This window comes from Boleophthalmus pectinirostris, unplaced genomic scaffold, assembly GCF_026225935.1.
Source record: "Boleophthalmus pectinirostris isolate CB_2022bp ecotype Guang Dong unplaced genomic scaffold, ASM2622593v1 HiC_scaffold_20, whole genome shotgun sequence".
Taxonomy (NCBI): domain Eukaryota; kingdom Metazoa; phylum Chordata; class Actinopteri; order Gobiiformes; family Gobiidae; genus Boleophthalmus; species Boleophthalmus pectinirostris.
Window position 1 is genome coordinate 23,693,489 of NW_026571153.1, and position 25,745 is coordinate 23,719,233.

At 38.3% G+C, this 25,745-nt stretch overlaps 3 protein-coding genes across 3 annotated transcripts; all 3 read right to left on the minus strand.

Moving 5' to 3' along the window:
* Positions 1-212: 212 nt before the first annotated feature.
* LOC129409744 (GTPase IMAP family member 7-like) lies at positions 213-3,510 on the minus strand. Its single transcript, XM_055156291.1, has 2 exons — positions 3,296-3,510; positions 213-1,806 (listed from the first exon to the last, which is right to left on the minus strand). Exons 1-2 carry the CDS (start codon positions 3,300-3,302, stop codon positions 851-853), a joined length of 963 nt encoding a protein of 320 aa, XP_055012266.1. The 5' UTR covers positions 3,303-3,510; the 3' UTR covers positions 213-850.
* Positions 3,511-5,454: 1,944 nt separating this feature from the next.
* LOC110175828 (GTPase IMAP family member 8-like) lies at positions 5,455-16,922 on the minus strand. The gene is made up of 3 exons (XM_055156193.1): positions 16,916-16,922; positions 14,349-15,161; positions 5,455-6,524 (listed from the first exon to the last, which is right to left on the minus strand). The coding sequence occupies exons 1-3, from the start codon at positions 16,920-16,922 to the stop codon at positions 5,506-5,508; spliced, it is 1,839 nt and encodes a 612-aa protein (XP_055012168.1). The 3' UTR covers positions 5,455-5,505.
* Positions 16,923-17,687: 765 nt separating this feature from the next.
* On the minus strand, positions 17,688-25,568 carry LOC129409694 (uncharacterized). The gene is made up of 3 exons (XM_055156194.1): positions 25,483-25,568; positions 22,946-23,761; positions 17,688-20,154 (listed from the first exon to the last, which is right to left on the minus strand). The coding sequence occupies exons 1-3, from the start codon at positions 25,538-25,540 to the stop codon at positions 19,310-19,312; spliced, it is 1,719 nt and encodes a 572-aa protein (XP_055012169.1). The 5' UTR covers positions 25,541-25,568; the 3' UTR covers positions 17,688-19,309.
* Between the last annotated feature and the right edge of the window lie 177 nt (positions 25,569-25,745).

Below are 25,745 nucleotides of genomic sequence, written 5' to 3' on the forward strand. Positions count from 1 at the left end.
ACAGCTTTTTCCTTATTCAAAATGTTCCAGGTTTTCCATTCAAAAACATGCAGATCCAGTTCTGAGACACACTGAGACATATCCCAAGTAAGTTTAATTATAATTTAATAACAACAAAACACAATGATTTAGAATTTGAAGATAAAGAGAAACAGGTCATCTACATTACTTCTTGTAGCGTTCCTCATAAGTGACAGATGGTGTAGGGAACATGTCTTGTAGGCTGCTTAGTTTTGCATGCCTTCTCCAAGAGTCCATTCTGTGTGTGATTAGGTGAACACTCCCTCTGAGGAAGGCTACAGAAAGTACTTGAAACAGGTAAAAAAAAGAATCATGTTTTAAGGTTAGTTAAAGGGCCCATATTGTGTAATGTCGTTTCCTCATCAAAAACATACCTGGAGCTGTGTTTTGTTTTATATTTAACACACCAGTCTTGCATATAAAAGGTAGCTGTTAATGTGAAAACTACTGCTAGATGACATCACAAGGTGGAGCAGAGCATTTTGAGCTTTGGAGATGTAGACAGACAAATAATAAAGGGTTACTCAAACATGTGTGAATGAAGCCAAATACAACTTCAGGTATGTTTTTGATGAGGTGACAACATTTTAATATGGCTTAAAGCTCACAAGAGTAAATTTCACATAATATTGGACCTTTAACATGTTTCAGTAACTTTAAAAACTGATTTGCCACCTTCTAATGTTAAAAAAACAAAAACAAATAAAAAACATAAACTGTCAAAACCAGAGCTATACGTTCCATCTTTCCGAACCCTACTAACGAACATTAACCCTGCTCTTACTGCCTGATATTTCTAGTGAGTTCTTCAAAAGTCTGCTGCACTGCTTCATTCATTCACGCTGGTTGCTCCACGGGCTGCCTGATAGCCCGCCATTCCCCCTTGCAGTACTCCTCCCTGGACCGTAGACACCACTATATCCCTTGAAATCCCAGATGAACCAGCACTACTTTCCAGGTTCTCCAGAGTGGTCCTCATCATATCCACTAGCCCCAAGAAGGCCCCTATTAGTGCCCCTGTTGCTACTCCTGCTAATTTGATCATCAGCACATTGGCGATGCTAGTTCTGGCTTGTGATCTGATTTCAATTGGGGACATTTCGCTGTTTGATGCAGTTTGCCTGATCCTTTCCTCCTCTCTCTCTACCTCTTGCATTACTTTTTGAAATAAATTGTTTGTGTAGTAGCCATTTTTATTCTCTTTAACAACGCTCTCAACTGTACTAAGTATGTTTGCAACCTGAAAGCAGTTACTTCTCATCTTATCTTGACCAGGGTTGTTCCAGTGTTTGTTATCAACTACGTGGCATCTTCCTCCACATTTTTCAACCAAATTTCTTAGCGCCAGATTCGGTTGGACAAAATCTTCAATGGTTTGGTCTGGCTCCAGCTGATCGCCGTGCGTGAATACAACTATGGCAAATTTAAACGCCTCCTTTGAAAAATATTGGGTGATTTTGCTGATCAGCTCCTGCTCCTGGGTGGTGTACCTCTCTACTTTGAGCACGATTAGAAAAGCGTGGGGTCCTGGCGCAGTCTGCGTGAAGCATCGGACTAATTCTCTTTTAAATAGATCTTCGGAAGAGCAGGTGTCGAAGAAGCCTGGAGTGTCAATCAAAGTCACTGGTTTTCCGTTGATGATCCTGGATTCTGCACGACAGAAGTTCTGGTCTGAAACTGCAGCGTGGCCGATGTGGAAAAGCTTTTCTCCCAGAATGGTGTTGGCCAGGCTACTCTTCCCACTGCCAGTTTTCCCAAGCACCACAATCCGAGTGGAAGTTTGCGCTAGAAAAAAAAACAAGATGAATTCAATTTAAAGGTGCACTATGTAACTTTTTGGTTGGGGGTCCGTCCGTGCTTATTTCTATGGCTATGTCTCTGTTCTAATTGGAATGTTCCACTGTATGACATTAAACCACGTCTTCTGCAAAACCAGGTCAAAGCTTGATCTCATCAGATCTCAGCAAAAAACTGTTGTTGTATCCTTAGGCAAGACACTTCACCCACATTGCCTACTATGAAAGTGGAGTGTATGTGTGTAAGTGTTGGTGATGGTCAGAGGGGTTGATAGCGCAGATTGGCAGCCTCACTTCTGTTAGTCTACCCCAGGGCAGCTGGGACAGACTAACAGAAGTAACATCAGTAACTTACCACCAGTGAGTGTGAAGTGAATGACTAATGCTCTATAAAGTGCTTTGGGGGTGTTGAAAGGAACTGTATAAATGCAATAATTATAATTAAACAGCTCTACCTTACATTTACTCTATTACAGGTGGTTTTATAGCTCAAAGATATTTAGAAAAACACCCATCTGCCCTGGAACTTGGTCTGGTTTGGTCTCCATGAAGATAGAAATGTTAATGTCATACTGTGAAACAGTCCAGACAAAGCAATAACATCTCAGAAAAGCATTTGTCTGACCCTCCACCAGAAAAGTTACACAACGCACCTTTAGACCTGTTTTACTTGCGTTCACATGTCACAGGTACAAATATTATTCTGAATATACCTCTGCAGGTTTGTCCTTTTACCTGCTACATTCATGACATGTCTGTGTGCCTGAAGTCAACTACTGTAGGTCGAACTGCTTGTGTGTAATGTGATCAGCCTTCATTAGATCTTGTATAACTTATGCATTTTTTTTCACTATGCATTCTGGGTGCTCCAGTTGGATTTCATTCCAGCCACACCTAGTTCAGATTTGATTATTCAAACCATTTTGATTATTCAACCAGATTTGATTATTCAAACCATTTTCCTGATACTCCACTGTAAATAAACATCACTTTTCATAAGTTAGACAGAATGCGGGAGACGTTCTATTTTTCACGAGAAAAAAGTTGTAAATTAATGTTTCGCAGTTAGCAATTGCCAGTGATGTGCAGAGGAGCCAAAAAAAATTTACCCAAGAGTAACGTTCTTTAAAAAATAATAATACTCAAGTAGAACTACAAAACAGCGATCCAAGAAATGACTCAAGTAAAAGTAAAAAATATATTTGATTTTTCATTATGTTGAAGTAACGTTACTCTTGAGTATACTTTACATGTATTTATTTATTTATTTATTTGTTTGTTTATTTTTTTATTATATCCTCTCCACGCAGAAATCGAAAGTAAAAAAAGCCAGCAAGATTACGTTCGCGTGTTGTTTACAGTGTTGACATATTAGGCTAATTCATGTAATGTGATGAATGTAATCTACGTAAAATAAATGTAACAGTAAAAACAAGAATCTTATATGCAAAAAGTGAAAAAAAAGAAAGAAAACTCACCGTCCATGACTCTCTCTCTCTCTCTCTCTCTCTCTCTCTCTCTCTCTTTCTCTTCACCTCCTGCACACTGCGGTTACGTTTGCTAAAAGATTCAAGTTAATTTAAGTTTGTTTTTTTTGTTGTTGTTTTTTCAACTGCTTTGTCTGAGTAACCATGAGACAACCAAATAAGCTACAGTCTGAAATATGGTCGCTCTAAAATACTCTGTTGTCTTGTTAACGTTTGAAACTGGTCTAACAAGAAAAATTACCCTTCAAACCGGATTCTGGTATAGCTTTATTTATGTGCATGTGAAATAGAACTGAATGTGCCATGCCAATGTTGTCTCAATGTTGTTTTCCCCATTATATAAGGTAAAAAACTATTTGAATTCCACAGTATGGCATTACCGGCCCTATATTACACACTCTTGTGAGCTTTAAGCCATGTTAGAATGTTGTTACCTTTTCAAATTATATCTGGAGTTGTGTTTTGTTTCATTCACACATGGTTGAGTAAATCCTTTATTGTCAGTCTGTCTACACCTCCAAAATACTCAGTTCCAGCTTGGGAAAGAGGTAGTTCTCAAGTTAACAGCTACCTTTGACCTTTTGTTTCTGTAGAGATTTAAAAAAAAAAAAAAAAAATACATGCACACACACACACAAAACTCCAGGTATATTTGTGATGAGGAAACAACATTATAACATACATCAGAAAATACAATAATAAGGGCCCTTTGTTGTGGAAAATTTTCTTTTTAAATAATAGACATCCGTTGAAGCAAAAAAATACAAGTTTATTTAATATCTTTGCAAAGAGAGGCAGAGGACAAGTCTGTTCAATGCAGGGTTGTAACTCTGTCTGAACCAGCGTCAGACTCACAAAACATATATAGGAGTATCTAAGCAAGTATTACCAAAAGAAAAGGAAACATCTGCATCTGTGCTGGGTTATGATGCCCCAAAGGATAAGCAAGGACAGTTACTCCCTAATATGAGGAGAGCAGCTCTCTTTAAAACAGGATTTAAAACACACAATGAAAACTGTGAATAACTGCACGTAGTAGCAATAGTGGTATTTTCCCATTACACTTTTAAACTGAAGGCTATATCAAGTAATAAAGCTTCTTAGGCGCACCACATGCAATAAAAAACATAAATTTGAATAAATGCAAGACAGGTTTAATGCCACACTAAGAAACATTACAGGCAAAGCAATTAAGTCTCTATGGTGACAGATCCCCCATGCTAATTTTCACCAATGTTTTTTGTGAGACATTAATCATAGAACACATGCAAAGTTCACTGGTTCTTTTATTTGGTAATTTATTCATTTATTTTATTCAGAGGAAATAAAATCACTGTTGTTTTTTGTGATCAGGTTAAAAAAAAAAAAAAAAAAAAAAAAACATACTGAAAAACCTTAAATGATTAATGGTACATCAAATAATCACATTGACAACTTATCTGAGACATATCAATTACACAGACAGAATAAAACTGAATTTTACAAACCATAATGAATCTCTTTACAATGTGGTGTTTTATCCCCTCAGTCGGTTTTTGATAAAAATGACACTGTGATTCCATTTGTAATTTATATACTTTTTTGGGAAGCAATAACAATGACATAAGACTGAAATATGAACTGGTGAATTAACAGATGACTCTTGTGCATTGCAGAACACGTTTGTAGAGGTCTAAACTACAAGATTAGCTGTTTTTTTTTTTGTATTTTATTTGTTTGAAGAGCTACAGATCGACTCTTGTGATGTTTAAGACATGTTATAATGCTTTTACCTCCTCAAAAACATACCTGGAGTTGTGTTTTGTTTCATTCACATGTGTTTGAGTAACTCTTTATTATTTAGTCTGTCTACATCTCCAGAGCTCAAGATGCTGTGTTCCACCTTGTGATGTCATGTAGTGGTAGTTTTCAAGTTAATAGCTCCTTTTACCTTTAGCTCAGTAGAGATTGGCAATTCCAGGCCTGAAATCATCCAGATGATTCAAGTAAAGGAGTCTGGAGTTTAAAAACACAGTGGAGCTCTTATTATATTACCACATGACATCATAAATATACAGGGTTTGTGTGTTAAACCTGTGTGAATGAAACAAAATACAACTCTGGGTATGCTTTTGGTAACATATATATCAGTACACAGAAAAAATATGGGTCCTTTAAATAATTTTAAGTTGTATTTTTGATCACGATAACTCTTGTCTGTCTTACATGGGCTGCGTCTTGTTGGAGTTAGACCACATGCTACTTTTGAGCACTGCTTCTATGGTTTCTATGATGTAATCTAAAGTAGTTTTTATCGGTGTCACTACTTCCTGTACCACCTCCACCACTGAAGGAACCAGCGCCTCATTTGCACCTGGGCCTGACCCTGACATCACTTTACCCCCTCTGAAAAAACTTACCATTTGAGCCATCAGAATATACGAGACAACGGAAAAACCAGCACCAATTAATATATATTTCAGATAGCGCTTTCGTTGCTGTGTTTGTATGAATTTTTGAAGGACTATTTGCTTTGCTTCATCTCTGCTCTCCTCCGCAGAATTGCCTCTCAACTTGCGAATACGTTCTTGCTCTTTTCGAATATCGGCTTCCACTTGCTGTAACTTCGAATTAATGAAGAAGCCATTGTTGTTTTGTTGACACGTCATATCGATTGAACTGAGGATCTCTCTCCTTTGAAACGTGTTGCTTCGATATTCATTTTGCTTGGTGTTTTTCCAGTACTTGTTGTCAATCACATGGCAGCGTTTACCACATTTCCGGACCAATTCGCTCAGCCCTTTGCTCTGAGCCACGAACTCACCAATTTTCATCGTTTCGGGCAGCTGGTCTCCGTGAGTGAAGACTACCGTGGTGTATTTGAAAACCTCATCACCGAAATGCGTCTGAATTTGATCGACGATGGCTTGTTCTTGCTCTGTAAACTTCTCCACCAAAAGTACGAAAATAAAGGCGTGGGGTCCGGGCGAGCATTGGATCAAACAGCTAAATATCTCACACTGAATTTCGTCACTGGAGCGGTCGGTGTTGAAAATACCAGGGGTGTCAATCAATGTCAACTTCAGTCCGTTCACAGTTCTAGTTTGGGCCTGGGAGAATTTAGATCTAGAGTCACTGCTGTGGTTCACGTCGAAAGTTTGAGCTCCGAAAATGGTGTTGGCCAGGCTGCTTTTTCCACTGCCACTTTTGCCAATCAGGACAATTCTTCGAGTATTTGAGTCTAAAAAATAGATATTAAAAATGTGTATTAGGACTACCAGAAAACAAACTGATTTTAGTTTAATGTAGGCCGTGTCTCCCATATTGCACAAAATTGACTCTTGTGAGCTTTAAATCATGTTATAATGTCGTTATCTTCTCAAAAACATACCTGGAGTTGTATTTTGTTTCATTCACACATGTCTGAGTAATATTTATTATTAATCTGTCTATATCTCCAAAGTTCAAAATGCTCTGTTCCATCTTGTGATGTCGTGAAGTGGTAGTTTCAGGTTAACATATACCTTTTAACTTTATCTTAAACGAGATTGGCAATTCCAGGGCTGAAATCATCTAAATGATTCCAATGAGGGGGTATGGGGTTTAAAAACACAGTGGAGTACTTCTTGTATTGCCACATGACATCACAAGGTGGAAGGAACAGAGAGTTTTCTGTTTGAAAGAAGAGCTAAGCACAAACACGCAGGGTTTGTGTGTTAAACATGAATGAAAGAAACAAAACACAACTCCAGGTATGTTTGTGATGAGGTAACATCATTATAACATGACTTAAAGCTCACAAGAGTCAATTTTGTGCAATATAGGACCTTTAAACCTGTACTTGTAAAGGAGTATAATTATAGCCAAGTAATTGTAATTAGTAACATTTTCCAGGCCACATCTGTCTCTGTTCCTTTCTGTACCCACAAACACACACAACCACAGTGGATCTCCTGCTCTGATAGGGCAGAGATCAGAGAATATGCAGACTCTGTTTTAAAAGGACTGCATTAAGTTTTGTTTGAAAGCCTGATCTAAAATTGAATTATAAAGTAGACTATTTTTCATGCGTACTTTTAACTTTTACTTAAATACAGTTTTCGGAAACAATGGGCGACTTGTAACTGAGTACATTATTAGCCAATTAACCGTACTTTTACTGAAGTACAAAATTGCACAGCCCCAAACATGGAAAATGTTATACCTATAAAAATAAGGAATAAGCAACAATACAAAGACTGTACTTTATATTACACTATAATCTAGTAAAAGTAAAATCACAAGACACGATTTCTCAATTTGAATCACTAAATATGAAGTCTGCGGTTTTACTGCCACAAAAGTGGTAGTACTCAATTACTTTTCAGAGCACTTATGGTAGTATACATTTACTCCTAATTGAGTAATATTTTCATTGAAGTCACAGTACTCCTACTTGAGTAAAGGTTTTGGTGACTCTTGTCTACAAGTGACAAAAGTTTCTTGCGCCACTTCTTCGATAAAATGTAGTTATGTATTAACTTCAAATCAGAAATCAATCAATGTTACAGTTACTCCTTACTCCTTCAGTTGTAGGTAAGAGAAGGCCTAGAAGTTATCCCAAATATATTTTACTCTTACCTGAGTCATTTCTTGGACCACGACTTTGTACTTCTTCTTTAGTAACATTATTTTGAAAGTAGCGTTACTCTTACTGAGTACAAGATTTGACTACCACCTCTGGTAAATGCGCATTACATAAGAGATGAGGTTATTATGTGTCATTATTATGAACATTAGGGGGAGTACGAACAACACAAAACAGTTGTGCACTAGAGGCTATAGCCACACGGGATAGGATTGTAAAAAGCGCATCGAGAAGCCCGCAAAACGTGCTAAAATACAGGCCTAAAAAAACGCTCTGTGCAATGAACCAGCTACTTAGCCTACTAATTAATCCACTCCAATTAATTAAACTTTGCAGTGAGGATCGACTCGAGCTACGTGGGTAGATATGATAGGCTACTGTATGTAAACTATTCTTGAAGTTAGGAACAAAACACTGCAGCTATAAATCGGTTTTGGATAGATCAGAGGACTTACCCTCCATGTTTGTAGAATCTTTACGGAAGTGTCTGTACCCAGATAGGTGGTCGTGCGTCGGGCGTCTCCTGGCTCTGAGATCGGGCTCTTTTTGCTTTCACTTCTGTTTTACGGGAAGTGGGCGTGTTATAGTCAGAGCACGTCGCATGGCTACGCCTACGTTGTACTGGTCCTGTATATTCTGTCGCCTCCTCTTCCCAAGAAGCTATAATCAGACATAGCAAAACAATCATATGTATGCGTGATATGTGATTGTAATCTCCTGTGACATCCTAATTATGTTTTAGATTTTTTGTCAACAATTATAACGGAAAATACGGACTTAGGCTACTAATTTTCAAAATGATAGCCAAATCCTCCAGTTGTAGGCCTACCTTTGTCCAAAACAGGGATTTTTTTAAAGCATTTCTGTCAAAGACATTTTAAAGAATCTATTTATGAATGTAACCCTGCATCTCAAAGGGCATTCCAATAAAATAAAATAAATAAAATAAAATACAACAAAAGAATATGACTATACTTGCAAACATTTGTGTATTAAAAATAATACAAAAAAAATATTATTCCAACAATATTTTTATTATTTAAGCATAAAAACACAACAATAACTAAAATTCCTCCAGAACCTTGATTTGCAGAACTACTTTCATGACTTCTTTGATGTTTGTTTTCATTTCCAACAAAAGTCATTTATCTGACTAATGCACAAAGCAACAAAAACATACAAGCTGGAATCCCAAAGTTTGTCCACGCAACACGCACATAAAAGAAAAATGAATTTGATATTTACAGAAATGTGTTACACTTACTATACTTTAAATTTTGCTTATTAATTATTATCAGATATGCAAATATAAGAGAAAAAACATGGCATAATCTTTAGAATAGAACATTTATTATGGTTGGAACCATGGGATCTTTAGATTGCCTTGATCTGAGACTCTTCCCCAGCCTAGTGTGCTTTTAAAACTACCATTCCAATGAAAACGGCGACACCAAGCACCACTGTGCCCAGACCTGATAAGATGGGCCAGAAAAATCAAAGGTGTTCTCTTTAACCTTCTTGAAGATGTCCTCGTCTGACAGTTAGACTTTCCTGGTGCTGCTTTGTACATTATTAGACAAGTGAGATGTGTCTTTTACTGGTAAGTCATGCAATTCAGGATTCCTTCGTAAAATCAGGGCATTGAATTGGTATCAAAAAAGACCAGGAGTATCGATTAGCTGCACATTTCTTCCATGCACTTGTTTTGATCTCAGACTGACACATCACTGTCCAATGTGGGAGGAGTGACAGACTTTAAACAAACTACCATCTTCAGTATAGTGTTGGCCAGGCTGCTCTTGCCGCTCCGGTTTACCCAGAAGCACATCCTCTGTCTGCTGCTGTTGGAAAAAATACAGAAATACATTGTTTGGTACTTGAACTGAATCCTTGCTTTATCAGTATGGAGTAGCCTGTATAACAGAAGTAGACCTTAAGATTCCAGATCAATGTTGTCTTTTTAAAAGTAACTTTACATTTCCCCAAATCCCCAAATCCCCATTTTTCATTGATTTTCAGAGCTTAAAAAATATGACATAGTGTTTGTTTCGAGCTATTCATACATCACAGTGTACATATCTCAAAATGGAGTGGGAAGGAACGGTGCTCATTTTACCTGCACATTGCTCTTCTCTCTCACCAACAATTGCAACTTCCAGTGATTCATATTCAGCAAAAAACAAGACACTTCACCACATACTTATGTGAATGTGTTGGTGATGGTCAGCGCAGATTGGCATCACAAGGTGGAACAGAGTGTTTTCTGTTTGAGAGAAGAGCTAAGCGTAAATATGCAGGGTTTGTGTGTTAAACCATGTGTGAATGAAACAAAACACAACTGTCTCTGTTCCTTTCTGTACCCAAAAGCACACATAACCACAGTGGATCTCCTGCTCTGATAGGGCAGAGCTCAGAGAATGTGCAGACTGTGGTTTAAAATGGCTGAATTAAGTTTTATTTTAAAAAAAGAAAAAAAAAAGCCTGGTCTAAAATTGCATTAAGTAGGTAGACTATATAAGTAGCATAGAAAGTAGACTATTTTTCAGGTATTTTAAGTTTTACTTAAATACAAACTTTGGGAACAACGGCTTACCTGTACTTGTAATTGAGTACATTATTAGACAAGTAATGGTACTTTTACTTAAGTACAAAATTACACAGCATGGAAAAACTAAAATATTACAAATATTATACCTACAAAAATAAGGAAATAAGGAATAGGCACCAGTACAGTGTACTTTACATTACACTATAGCCTAGTAAAAGTAAAATGACACAGTTTCTCTATTTGAATCAATAAATATGAAGTCTGTGGTTTTAGTGCAGAGGTGGTAGTCAATTACTTTTCAGAGCACTTATGACAGTATACTTTTACTCTTGAGTAATATTTTTCGTTTTACTTTACTCTTATTTGAGTAAATTTTTTTGGTTACTCCTCCTACTATGAGTAAGTTTACAAGTGACAAAAGTTTCTTGCATCACTCCTTAGATAAAAGGTAGTTATACATTAAGTTACTCCATCAGTTACCCTTACATGAGTAGGCTTAGAAGTTTTCCAAAATATTTTTTTTATTCTTACCTGAGCCATTTCTTGGTCAACACTTTGTACTTCTACTTGAGTAATATTATTTTGAAGTAGCTTACTCTTACTGAGCAGTTTGGCTACCACCTCTGGTAAATGCGCAATACATTTCAGAAGAGAAGCCCACAAAACGCCTAAAAATATAAGTTTAAAATAGGGCTCTCTGCAGTAAACCAGCTACTTAGCCCTACTAATTAATCCACTCCAATTAATTAAACTTTGCAGTGAGGATCGACTGAGCTACGTGGGTAGATATGATACTGTATGTAACTATTCTTGTAGGAACAAAACACTGCAGCTATAAATCGTTTCGGATAGATCAGAGGACTTACCCTCCATGTTTGTAGAATCTACGGAAGTGTCTGTACCCAGATAGGTGGTCGTGCATCGGGCGTCTCCTGGCTCTGAGATCGGGCCTTTTTGCTTTCACTTCTATTTTATGGGAAGTGGCGTGTTATAGTCAGAGCACGTCGGCTACTTGTACGGTTCCTTTTATTTCCCGCCCCCTAAACAAACTACAAGTAGCATGGCTAAACAATTAAATTTATACTAACACCCAAACCACAACCCTTAGTACAGGGGTCTCAAACTCAAATTACCTGGGGGCACATTAGATAAAGTCTGAGTGAGGCTGGGCCGCATTGTGTATTCGATAAGCAGCTGCACGGGAAAAAGGAGAGAGAAAGAACAACACGCAACACACTTTCTTAATCTTTAATAACAGTTCAGAACATGAAAATGTATTCAGAACGTAAGTTTAAACTAATACGTCTACTCTTCTTCTTTTGCCTACTCCTTGCTGGTTGAACCAGGCTACGCTTCATCTTGTACAGCTGAGAGATATTTGGCTTGCAGGAGGAAGCATATGAGATCCTCAGGATAGATTGAAGATGCTCATCAGTGAGCCTTGACCTGTATTAGGTGCTTTCACACCGACAGTATTTGGTGTGCACCAAACGATCCATTCGAACCAGAAGTGGTTAGCTCGGTTCGTTTTGCGTTGGTGTGAAAGCGTCAATCGGACTCTGAGCCGGACCAACTCAAGTGGACCGAGACCTCAAAAAAGAGGTGGTCTTGGTTCGTTGAATCCGCACCAAATGACCAACTTGGTGCGGTTCTTCTGGTGTGAACGCGAACCCGGGGTCCAAACCACAGACAGCAGGTCCAAACGAACTATTCTAGATGCATCATGGGAGAAACGCGTCTCCCTGCCTGTAATGACGCACTGTACGACCCAGCGCAGTAACAAATTGTGTCCAACGCAGCCGCGATTCATTTTCGAAATATTTTACCAACAATGGCCAATACAGAGAATGTAATACACGAAGATCAGAGCAAGTACGTGTGAACATGTGGCTCCAGAGTGAGTCAAAAATGGGGGTGTGTACTTCTGTTCAGGACCTGCACAGAGGTCCCGTGTTCCCGTGATCATGTAGGAACCAGCATTGTTATTTTAGGCTTTAATTAACCAAATAATTTTATGGCAATAGGCAATCGCCCATTCAATTGATTCACTTTTAATTAAAAAATGTCCTGCTTTTAGCCTAGTGTGAGAATACAGTCGGACTAGATCCAACCGGAGTCCCGAACCAGCAGGAGCAGCTCCGGTTCTGTCCGGGCTCAGATGACGTGGAGCGGGGAGTGAAAAGCGCTTTTCCCCGGGAAGAACCAAATGCGGACACAACTAAACTGGATTACGTTCTGTCCGGATGCTTTGCACCTTCGGAACCAGCCGCGGTCTTGAGCGGCGGAGGACAGGAGCAGCACAGACCTGTAGGTATATTCCACAGCGCATTCTCACTTTCCCCGCACGGAACACTGAACCAGCGCGCAGACGGCGGAACATACCCGCTCAGACCCAGTCATTGCGCCCTGGTCTTGCTCGCCACCGTCTGGAACCAGCACATGGAGGACAGAGCCTCCGGACCATCTGACCAACGCGCTTGTAGGACGACAGAAGACCAAGGACCAGACTCCAGCGCCGTCCTGAGGAGCTGCGCGCTACTGTGAACGCTGTTGGCTGCTGCTGTTACCCGAACTCTGGGCTGATGCGGTGAGTTTGTAGAAAGTTCTACGTTGCTGTTTTATGAGTTCATGGTGATAAGATGAGGACGGCCCGCGGTATTAACAGGGAACATCAGTATTGGTTACTGGAGATATCACTGTTCTACCGGGATACAGAGGCTCGTTAATCGGACCAGTTTTGGTTCGTTTGCCGGTGTGAAAGCGGACACACTGGAGTGTATCTGCTTCTCGTATGTCAAACATGGATGGAAGACGCTTATTTTTTGCCTCGTACTTTTTGATTAACATGTCGCCAAGCCTCTGGAATAGATCACTGCAGTTTTGTGGTGCTTGCATATTGATGGGACAGCTGTGTTTGCCGCTGAGTGCGCGTGGATTTCGGCGACGCACAGGTGGAGCTTGGTCATCGGGTTGCCAGCAAGTTACGCACGAGTATTGAGCAGGTAAACAGACTGTCAATGTCTTTTTATTTCTTATTAGCCCTCCAATAAAGGTCCCATACTTATGAACAGGGGATTCTGTCAGCGCCTCCTCTGCGCTCTGATGCTGTGGTTGTGGGAGCGTAAAGTGAAGTGCGCACACGTGTACCACCATGTGTGGTTTGTTTTGGTTCTTCGGTGACGCCGTATGTGCGCGTGTACTTGTATTAACAGATCCACTTAGACTCTTTGCTTCACAACTGCTGTAAATTGAGTTTTGGGATGCAAACTGCGTTAATAATCTGTTGTGAATCTGCATGGGCACCGATTGCAGCTTCATCTGTCAGTGCGGCCCGCGGTGGAGGGGGGTGGGATTGTGCGTACATCTACGCGGGCCGCACTGACATTATTCTTTGGAATCAAGTGGAGGGCCGCAAAAAATCCTTCCGCGGGCCGCAGTTGGCCCCGGGCCGCGAGTCTGAGACCCCAGCCTTAGTAGATAATAAATAAATAAAATAAATAAAAGATTGATTCCAACAATATATTTTTATTATTATTTAAGAATACAGAATAACAATTTAAAATTCTCCCAGACTTGATTTGCAGAACTTTTAGGACTTTTAAAAATATTGTATTAATCTCCAGGAAAGGTCTGACTGATCAGCAAAGCAGCAAGAACATACAAGCTGGACTCCCAAAGTTTGTCCACACAACACGTACATAAAAGAAAACTGAATTTGATCTTTACAGAAATGTTTTACATTTACTACAGCACGTAACTTTAGCAGAGTCATTACTATCTCTATACATATATGCATATATAAGAGATAAACATTACACTATCTTTAGAGCAGAATGAAAGAATAGAAAGAATAGAAATTGATTTGGTTTGAGACTCTTCCCCAGCTTAACGTGCTTTTAAAACTACCATTCCAATGAAAACGGCGACACCAAGCACCACTGTGACTAGACCTGATAAGATGGGCCAGAAAAAGTCAAATGTGTTCTCTTTAGCCTTCTTCCGGACCTCCACGTCTGACAATTTGGCATTCTCTGGTGCTGCTTTGATTATCCTGATTTGCTCGTTTATTTTTTCATTCACTTTTTCAAGGTTTGCATTGGTGTAGCATCTCCCTTTGTTCTTTTGCACAGTTTGGTCGATGGTCTTGAGCAGCTCTTTGACCTGGTGCTGGTTGTTCCTGTATAGATCACTGCTGTTGTTCCAGTATTTATTATCAAACACATGACAGCGACCTCCACATTTCTGAATCAGGGTGGTCAGGGCTTCATTATCTTTGACCCATTCCTTTATAGTGACCCCCTCTTTCAGCTGATCACCTTGAGTAATGACCAGTGTGGTGTATTTGAGAGCCTCTTCTGAGAAGTGTTTACAGATAACTTCAGCCACAGACAGCTCATGTTTGGTGAACCTCTCCACTTTGAGCACCAGCAGAAAGGCGTGGACTCCTTCTGCACACTCAATCATGCAATTCAGGATCTCCTTCGTAAAATCAGGGGCATTTGAATCGGTATCAAAAAGACCAGGAGTATCGATTAGCTGCACATTTCTTCCGTGCACTGTTTTGATCTCAGACTGACAGACCACTGTTCCAGATTTGGAGGAGTGACAGACTTTAAACAAACTACCATCTTCAAGTATAGTGTTGGCCAGGCTGCTCTTGCCAGCTCCAGTCTTACCCAGAAGAACAATCCTCCTGTCTGCTGCTGTTGGGAAAAATACAGAAAATTACATTGTTTTGGTACTTGAACTGAATCCTTGCTTTATCAGTATGGAGTAGCCTGTATCAACAGAAGTAGACACCTTAAGATTCCAGATCAATGTTGTCTTTATAAAAGTAACTTTACATTTCCCCCAAATCCCCAAATCCCCATTTTTCATTGATTTATTCAGAGCTTAAAAAATATGACATAGGTGTTTGTTTCGTTTTCTTACATAGCTATTCATACATGCACATGTGCCTCATTCTTCACAATATAATAACATAACATAGCTCAAAATGGAGTGGGAAGCTGAACGGTGGCTCATTTTACCTGCACACTGCTCTTCTCACAAACCTCTAGGACACCAACAATTGCATTTTACTTCCAGTTCAATTGATCTCATCAGATCTCAGCAAAAAACTGTTGTTGTATCCTTAGGCAAGACACTTCACCCACATTGCCTACTATGAAAGTGGAGTGTATGTGTGTAAGTGTTGGTGATGGTCAGAGGGGTTGATAGCGCAGATTGGCAGCCTCACTTCTGTTAGTCTGCCCCAGGGCAGCTGGGACAGACTAACAGAAGTAACATCAGTAACTTACCACCAGTGAGTGTGAAGTGAATGACTAATGCTCTATAAAGTGCTTTGGGGGTGTTGAAAGGAACTATATAAATGCAATAATTATAATTAATACAGCTCTACCTTACATTTACTCTATTACAGGTGGTTTTATAGCTCAAAGATATTTAGAAAAACACCCATCTGCCCTGGAACTTGGTCTGGTTTGGTCTCCATGAAGATAAAAAGGTTAATGTCATACTGTGAAACATTCCAGACAAAGCAATAACATCTCAGAAAAGCATTTGTCTGACCCTCCACCAGAAAAGTTACACAGCGCACCTTTAGACCTGTTTTACTTGCATTCACATGTCACAGGTACAAATATTATTCTGAATATACCTCTGCAGGTTTGTCCTTTTACCTGCTACATTCATGACATGTCTGTGTGCCTGAAGTCAACTACTGTAGGTCGAACTGCTTGTGTATAATGTGCACAAGCAGTTATACAAGATCATTAGATCTTGTATAACTTATGGATTTTTTTTCACTATGCATTCTGGGTGCTCCAGTTGGATTTCATTCCAGCCACACCTAGTTCAGATTTGATTATTCAAACCATTTTGATTATTCAACCAGATTTGATTATTCAAACCATTTTCCTGATACTCCACTGTAAATAAACATCACTTTTCGCAAGTTAGACAGAATGCGGGAGGCGTTCTATTTTTCACGAGAAAAAAGTTGTAAATTAATGTTTCGCAGTTAGCAATTGCCAGTGGTGTGCAGAGGAGCCGAAAAAATTTACCCAAGAGTAACGTTCTTTAAAAAATAATAATAATCAAGTAGAACTACAAAACAGCGATCTAAGAAATGACTCAAGTAAAAGTTAAAAATATATTTGATTTTTCATTATGTTGAAGTAACGTTACTCTTGAGTATACTTTACATGTATTTATTTATTTATTTATTTATTTGTTTGTTTATTTTTTTTTATTATATCCTCTCCACGCAGTCTAGTAAAAACTTGAAATCGAAAGTAAAAAAAGCCAGCAAGATTACGTTCGCGTGTTGTTTACAGTGTTGACATATTAGGCTAATTCATGTAATGTGATGAATGTAATCTACGTAAAAATAAATGTAACAGTAAAAACAAGAATCTTATATGCAAAAAGTGAAAAAAAAAGAAAGAAAACTCACCGTCCATGACTCTCTCTCTCTCTCCTCTTTCTTTCTTTCTTTCTCTTCACCTCCTGCACGCTGCGGTTACGTTTGCTAAAAGATTCAAGTTAATTTAAGTTTGTTTTTTTGTTTGTTTGTTTGTTTTTCAACTGCTTTGTCTGAGTAACCATGAGACAACCAAATAAGCTATAGTCTGAAATAAGGTCACTCTAAAATACTCTGTTGTCTTGTTATTAACGTTTGAAACCGGTCTAACAAGAAAAATTACCCTTCAATTTTCTGGTATAGCTTTATTTATGTGCATGTGAAATAGAACTGAATGTGCCATGCCAATGTTGTCTCAATGTTGTTTTCCCCATTATATAAGGTATAAAACTATTTGAATTCCACAGTATGGCATTACCGGCCCTATATTACACACTCTTATTACTCTTGTGAGCTTTAAGCCATGTTAGAATGTTGTTACCTCTTCAAAATTATATCTGGAGTTGTGTTTTGTTTCATTCACACATGGTTAAGTAAATCCTTTATTGTCAGTCTGTCTACACCTCCAAAATACTCAGTTCCAGCTTGTGAAAGAGGTAGTTCTCAAGTTAACAGCTACATTTGACCTTTTGTTTCTGTAGAGATTTAAAAAAATAAATAAATACACGCACGCACACACACACACACACACACAAAACTCCAGGTATATTTGTGATGAGGAAACAACACTATAACATACATCAGAAAATACAATAATAAGGGCCCTTTGTTGTGGAAAATGTTCTTTTTAAATAATAGACATCCGTTGAAGCATAAAAATAAAAGTTTATTTAATATCTTTGCAAAGAGAGGCAGAGGACAAGTCGGTTCAATGCAGGGTTGTAACTCTGTCTGAACCAGCGTCAGACTCACAAAACATATATAGGAGTATCTAAGCAAGTATTACCAAAAGAAAAGGAAACATCTGTGCTGGGTTATGATGCCCCAAAGGATACGCAAGGACAGTTACTCCCTAATATGAGGAGAGCAGCTCTCTTTAAAACAGGATTTAAAACACACAATGAAAACTGTGAATAACTGCACGTAGTAGCAATAGTGGTATTTTCCCATTACACCTTTAAACTGAAGGCTATATCAAGTAATAAAGCTTCTTAGGTGCACCACATGCAATAAAAAACATAAATTTGAATAAATGCAAGACAGGTTTAATGCCACACTAAGAAACATTACAGGCAAAGCAATTAAGTCTCTATGGTGACAGATCCCCCATGCTAATTTTCACCAATGTTTTTTGTGAGACATTAATCATAGAACACATGCAAAGTTCACTGGTTCTTTTATTTGGTCATTTATTCATTTATTTTATTCAGAGGAAATAAAATCACTGTTGTTTTTTGTGATCAGGTTAAAAAAAAAAAAAAAAAAAAAAAACATACTGAAAAACCTTAAATGATTAATGGAACATCAAATAATCACATTGACAACTTATCTGAGACATATCAATTACACAGACAGAATAAAACTGAATTTTACAAACCATAATGAATCTCTTTACAATGTGGTGTTTTATCCCCTCAGTCGGTTTGTTAAAAATGACACTGTGATTCCATTTGTAATTTATATACTTTTTTTGGAAGCAATAACAATGACATAAGACTGAAATATGAACTGGTGAATTAACAGAGACGACTCTTGTGCATTGCAGAACACGTTTGTAGAGGTCTAAACTACAAGATTAGCTGTTTTTTTTTTTTTTATTTTTTTTGTTTGAAGAGCTACAGATCGACTCTTGTGATGTTTAAGACATGTTATTATAATGCTTTTACCTCCTCAAAAACATACCTGGAGTTGTGTTTTGTTTCATTCACATGTGTTTGAGTAACTCTTTATTATTTAGTCTGTCTACATCTCCAGAGCTCAAGATGCTGTGTTCCACCTTGTGATGTCATGTAGTGGTAGTTTTCAAGTTAATAGCTCCTTTTACCTTTAGCTCAGTAGAGATTGGCAATTCCAGGCCTGAAATCATCCAGATGATTCAAGTAAAGGAGTCTGGAGTTTAAAAACACAGTGGAGCTCTTATTATATTACCACATGACATCATAAATATACAGGGTTTGTGTGTTAAACCTGTGTGAATGAAACAAAATACAACTCTGGGTATGCTTTTGGTAACATATATCAGTACACAGAAAAATACGGGTCCTTTAAATAATTTTAAGTTGCATTTTTGATCACGATAACTCTTGTCTGTCTTACATGGGCTGCGTCTTGTTGGAGTTAGACCACACGCTTCTTTTGAGCACTGCTTCTATGGTTTCTATGATGTAATCTAAAGTAGTTTTTATCGGTGTCACTACTTCCTGTACCACCTCCACCACTGAAGGAACCAGCACCTCATTTGCACCTGGGCCTGACCCTGACATCACTTTACCCCCTCTGAAAAAACTTACCATTTGAGCCATCAGAATATACGAGACAACGGAAAAACCAGCACCAATTAAATATATATTTCAGATAGCGCGTTCGTTGCTGTGTTTGTATGAATTTTTGAAGGACTATTTGCTTTGCTTCATCTCTGCTCTCCTCCGCAGAATTGCCTCTCAACTTGCGAATACGTTCTTGCTCTTTTCGAATATCGGCTTCCACTTGCTGTAACTTCGAATTAATGAAGAAGCCATTGTTGTTTTGTTGACATGTCATATCGATTGAACTGAGGATCTCTCTCCTTTGAAACGTGTTGCTTCGATATTCATTTTGCTTGGTGTTTTTCCAGTACTTGTTGTCAATCACATGGCAGCGTTTACCACATTTCCGGACCAATTCGCTCAGCCCTTTGCTCTGAGCCACGAACTCACCAATTTTCATCGTTTCGGGCAGCTGGTCTCCGTGAGTGAAGACTACCGTGGTGTATTTGAAAACCTCATCACCGAAATGCGTCTGAATTTGATCGACGATGGCTTGTTCTTGCTCTGTAAACTTCTCCACCAAAAGTACGAAAATAAAGGCGTGGGGTCCGGGCGAGCATTGGATCAAACAGCTAAATATCTCACACTGAATTTCGTCACTGGAGCGGTCGGTGTTGAAAATACCAGGGGTGTCAATCAATGTCAACTTCAGTCCGTTCACAGTTCTAGTTTGGGCCTGGGAGAATTTAGATCTAGAGTCACTGCTGTGGTTCACGTCGAAAGTTTGAGCTCCGAAAATGGTGTTGGCCAGGCTGCTTTTTCCACTGCCACTTTTGCCAATCAGGACAATTCTTCGAGTATTTGAGTCTAAAAAATAGATATTAAAAATGTGTATTAGGACTACCAGAAAACAAACTGATTTTAGTTTTAATGTAGGCCGTGTCTCCCATATTGCACACAAAATTGACTCTTGTGAGCTTTAAATCATGTTATAATGTCGTTATCTTCTCAAAAACATACCTGGAGTTGTATTTTTGTTTCATTCACACATGTCTGAGTAATATTTATTATTAATCTGTCTATATCTCCAAAGTTCAAAATGCTCTGTTCCATCTTGTGATGTCGTGAAGTGGTAGTTTCAGGTTAACATATACCTTTTAACTTTATCTTAAACGAGATTGGCAATTCCAGGGCTGAAATCATCTAAATGATTCCAATGAGGGGGTATGGGGTTTAAAAACACAGTGGAGTACTTCTTGTATTGCCACATGACATCACAAGGTGGAAGGAACAGAGAGTTTTCTGTTTGAAAGAAGAGCTAAGCACAAACACGCAGGGTTTGTGTGTTAAACATGAATGAAAGAAACAAAACACAACTCCAGGTATGTTTGTGATGAGGTAACATCATTATAACATGACTTAAAGCTCACAAGAGTCAATTTTGTGCAATATAGGACCTTTAAACCTGTACTTGTAAAGGAGTATAATTATAGCCAAGTAATTGTAATTAGTAACATTTTCCAGGCCACATCTGTCTCTGTTCCTTTCTGTACCCACAAACACACACAACCACAGTGGATCTCCTGCTCTGATAGGGCAGAGATCAGAGAATATGCAGACTCTGTTTTAAAAGGACTGCATTAAGTTTTGTTTGAAAGCCTGATCTAAAATTGAATTATAAAGTAGACTATTTTTCATGCGTACTTTTAACTTTTACTTAAATACAGTTTTCGGAAACAATGGGCGACTTGTAACTGAGTACATTATTAGCCAATTAACCGTACTTTTACTGAAGTACAAAATTGCACAGCCCCAAACATGGAAAATGTTATACCTATAAAAATAAGGAATAAGCAACAATACAAAGACTGTACTTTATATTACACTATAATCTAGTAAAAGTAAAATCACAAGACACGATTTCTCAATTTGAATCACTAAATATGAAGTCTGCGGTTTTACTGCCACAAAAGTGGTAGTACTCAATTACTTTTCAGAGCACTTATGGTAGTATACATTTACTCCTAATTGAGTAATATTTTCATTGAAGTCACAGTACTCCTACTTGAGTAAAGGTTTTGGTGACTCTTGTCTACAAGTGACAAAAGTTTCTTGCGCCACTTCTTCGATAAAATGTAGTTATGTATTAACATCAAATCAGAAATCAATCAATGTTACAGTTACTCCTTACTCCTTCAGTTGTAGGTAAGAGAAGGCCTAGAAGTTATCCCAAATATATTTTACTCTTACCCGAGTCATTTCTTGGACCACGACTTTGTACTTCTTCTTTAGTAACATTATTTTGAAAGTAGCGTTACTCTTACTGAGTACAAGATTTGACTACCACCTCTGGTAAATGCGCATTACATAAGAGATGAGGTTATTATGTGTCATTATTATGAACATTAGGGGGAGTACGAACAACACAAAACAGTTGTGCACTAGAGGCTATAGCCACACGGGATAGGATTGTAAAAAGCGCATCGAGAAGCCCGCAAAACGTGCTAAAATACAGGCCTAAAAAACGCTCTGTGCAATGAACCAGCTACTTAGCCTACTAATTAATCCACTCCAATTAATTAAACTTTGCAGTGAGGATCGACTCGAGCTACGTGGGTAGATATGATAGGCTACTGTATGTAAACTATTCTTGAAGTTAGGAACAAAACACTGCAGCTATAAATCGGTTTTGGATAGATCAGAGGACTTACCCTCCATGTTTGTAGAATCTTTACGGAAGTGTCTGTACCCAGATAGGTGGTCGTGCGTCGGGCGTCTCCTGGCTCTGAGATCGGGCTCTTTTTGCTTTCACTTCTGTTTTACGGGAAGTGGGCGTGTTATAGTCAGAGCACGTCGCATGGCTACGCCTACGTTGTACTGGTCCTGTATATTCTGTCGCCTCCTCTTCCCAAGAAGCTATAATCAGACATAGCAAAACAATCATATGTATGCGTGATATGTGATTGTAATCTCCTGTGACATCCTAATTATGTTTAGATTTTTGTCAACAATTATAACGGAAAATACGGACTTAGGCTACTAATTTTCAAAATGATAGCCAAATCCTCCAGTTGTAGGCCTACCTTTGTCCAAAACAGGGATTTTTAAAGCATTTCTGTCAAAGACATTTTAAAGAATCTATTTATGAATGTAACCCTGCATCTCAAAGGGCATTCCAATAAAATAAAATAAATACAATAAAATACAACAAAAGAATATGACTATACTTGCAAACATTTGTGTATTAAAAATAATACAAAAAAAATATTAATCCAAGAATATTTTTATTATTTAAGCATAAAACACAACAATAATTAAAATTCCTCCAGAACCTTGATTTGCAGAACTACTTTCATGACTTCTTTGATGTTTGTTTTCATTTCCAACAAAAGTCATTTATCTGACTAATGCACAAAGCAACAAAAACATACAAGCTGGAATCCCAAAGTTTGTCCACGCAACACGCACATAAAAGAAAACTGAATTTGATATTTACAGAAATGTGTTACACTTACTATACTTTAAATTTAGCTTATTAATTATTATCAGATATGCAAATATAAGAGAAAAAACATGGCATAATCTTTAGAATAGAACATTTATTATGGTTGGAACCATAATCTTTAGATTGCCTTGATCTGAGACTCTTCCCCAGCCTAGTGTGCTTTTAAAACTACCATTCCAATGAAAACGGCGACACCAAGCACCACTGTGCCTAGACCTGATAAGATGGGCCAGAAAAAGTCAAATGTGTTCTCTTTAGCCTTCTTCCGGACCTCCACGTCTGACAATTTGGCATTCTCTGGTGCTGCTTTGATTATCCTGATTTGGTCGTTTATTTTTTCATTCACTTTTTCAAGGTTTGCATTGGTGTAGCATCTCCCTTTGTTCTTCTGCACACTTTGGTCGATGGTCTTGAGCAGCTCTTTGACCTGGTGCTGGTTGTTCCTGTATAGATCACTGCTGTTGTTCCAGTATTTATTATCAAACACATGGCAGCGACCTCCACATTTCTGAATCAGGGTGGTCAGGGCTTCATTATCTTTGACCCATTCCTTTATAGTGACCCCCTCTTTCAGCTGATCACCTTGAGTAAAGACCAGTGTGGTGTATTTGAGAGCCTCTTCTGAGAAGTGTTTACAGATAACTTCAGCCACAGACAGCTCATGTTTGGTAAACCTCTCCACTTTGAGCACCAGCAGAAAGGCTTGGACTCCTTCTGCACACTCAATCATGCAATTCAGGATCTCCTTCGTAAAATCAGGGGCATTTGAATCGGTATCAAAAAGACCAGGAGTATCGATTAGCTGCACATTTCTTCCATGCACTGTTTTGATCTCAGACTGACACATCACTGTTCCAGATGTGGAGGAGTGACAGACTTTAAACAAACTACCATCTTCAAGTATAGTGTTGGCCAGGCTGCTCTTGCCAGCTCCGGTCTTACCCAGAAGCACAATCCTCCTGTCTGCTGCTGTTGGGAAAAATACAGAAAATTACATTGTTTTGGTACTTGAACTGAATCCTTGCTTTATCAGTATGGAGTAGCCTGTATCAACAGAAGTAGACACCTTAAGATTCCAGATCAATGTTGTCTTTTTAAAAGTAACTTTACATTTCCCCCAAATCCCCAAATCCCCATTTTTCATTGATTTATTCAGAGCTTAAAAAATATGACATAGGTGTTTGTTTCGTTTTCTTACATAGCTATTCATACATGCACATGTGCCTCATTCTTCACAATATAATAACATATCTCAAAATGGAGTGGGAAGCTGAACGGTGGCTCATTTTACCTGCACACTGCTCTTCTCCAAACCTCTAGGACACCAACAATTGCATTTTACTTCCAGTTCAATTGATCTCATCAGATCTCAGCAAAAAACTGTTGTTGTATCCTTAGGCAAGACACTTCACCCACATTGCCTACTATGAAAGTGGAGTGTATGTGTGTAAGTGTTGGTGATGGTCAGAGGGGTTGATAGCGCAGATTGGCATCACAAGGTGGAACAGAGTGTTTTCTGTTTGAGAGAAGAGCTAAGCGTAAATATGCAGGGTTTGTGTGTTAAACATGTGTGAATGAAACAAAACACAACTGTCTCTGTTCCTTTCTGTACCCAAAAGCACACATAACCACAGTGGATCTCCTGCTCTGATAGGGCAGAGCTCAGAGAATGTGCAGACTGTGGTTTAAAATGGCTGAATTAAGTTTTATTTAAAAAAAAAAGAAAAAAAAAAGCCTGGTCTAAAATTGCATTATAGTAGGTAGACTATATAAGTAGCATAGAAAGTAGACTATTTTTCAGGTATATTTTTAAGTTTTACTTAAATACAACTTTGGGAACAACAGGTTACCTGTACTTGTAATTGAGTACATTATTAGACAAGTAATGGTACTTTTACTTAAGTACAAAATTACACAGTCCCAAACATGGAAAAACTAAAATATTACAAATATTATACCTACAAAAATAAGGAAATAAGGAACAGGCACCAGTACAGTGTACTTTACATTACACTATAGCCTAGTAAAAGTAAAATGACACAGTTTCTCTATTTGAATCAATAAATATGAAGTCTGTGGTTTTAGTGCCAGAGGTGGTAGTCAATTACTTTTCAGAGCACTTATGACAGTATACTTTTACTCTTGAGTAATATTTTTCGTTTTACTTTTACTCTTATTTGAGTAAAAGTTTTGGTTACTCCTCCTACTATGAGTAAGTTTACAAGTGACAAAAGTTTCTTGCATCACTCCTTAGATAAAAGGTAGTTATGCATTAAGTTACTCCATCAGTTACCCTTACATGAGTAGGCTTAAAAGTTTTCCAAAATAATTTTTTTTATTCTTACCTGAGCCATTTCTTGGATCAACACTTTGTACTTCTACTTGAGTAATATTATTTTGAAGTAGCTTTACTCTTACTGAGCAGTTTTGGCTACCACCTCTGGTAAATGCGCAATAACATTTCAGAAGAGAAGCCCACAAAACGCGCTAAAATATAAGTTTAAAATAGGGCTCTCTGCAGTAAACCAGCTACTTAGCCTACTAATTAATCCACTCCAATTAATTAAACTTTGCAGTGAGGATCGACTCGAGCTACGTGGGTAGATATGATACTGTATGTAAACTATTCTTGAAGTTAGGAACAAAACACTGCAGCTATAAATCGGTTTTGGATAGATCAGAGGACTTACCCTCCATGTTTGTAGAATCTTTACGGAAGTGTCTGTACCCAGATAGGTGGTCGTGCATCGGGCGTCTCCTGGCTCTGAAATCGGGCTTTTTTGCTTTCACTTCTGTTTTATGGGAAGTGGGCGTGTTATAGTCAGAGCACGTCGGCTACGTTGTACGGTTCCTTTTATTTCCCCGCCCCCTCTCAAACAAACTACAAGTAGACATGGCTAAACAATAAAATTTATACTAACACCCAAACCACAACCCTTAGTAGATAATAAAT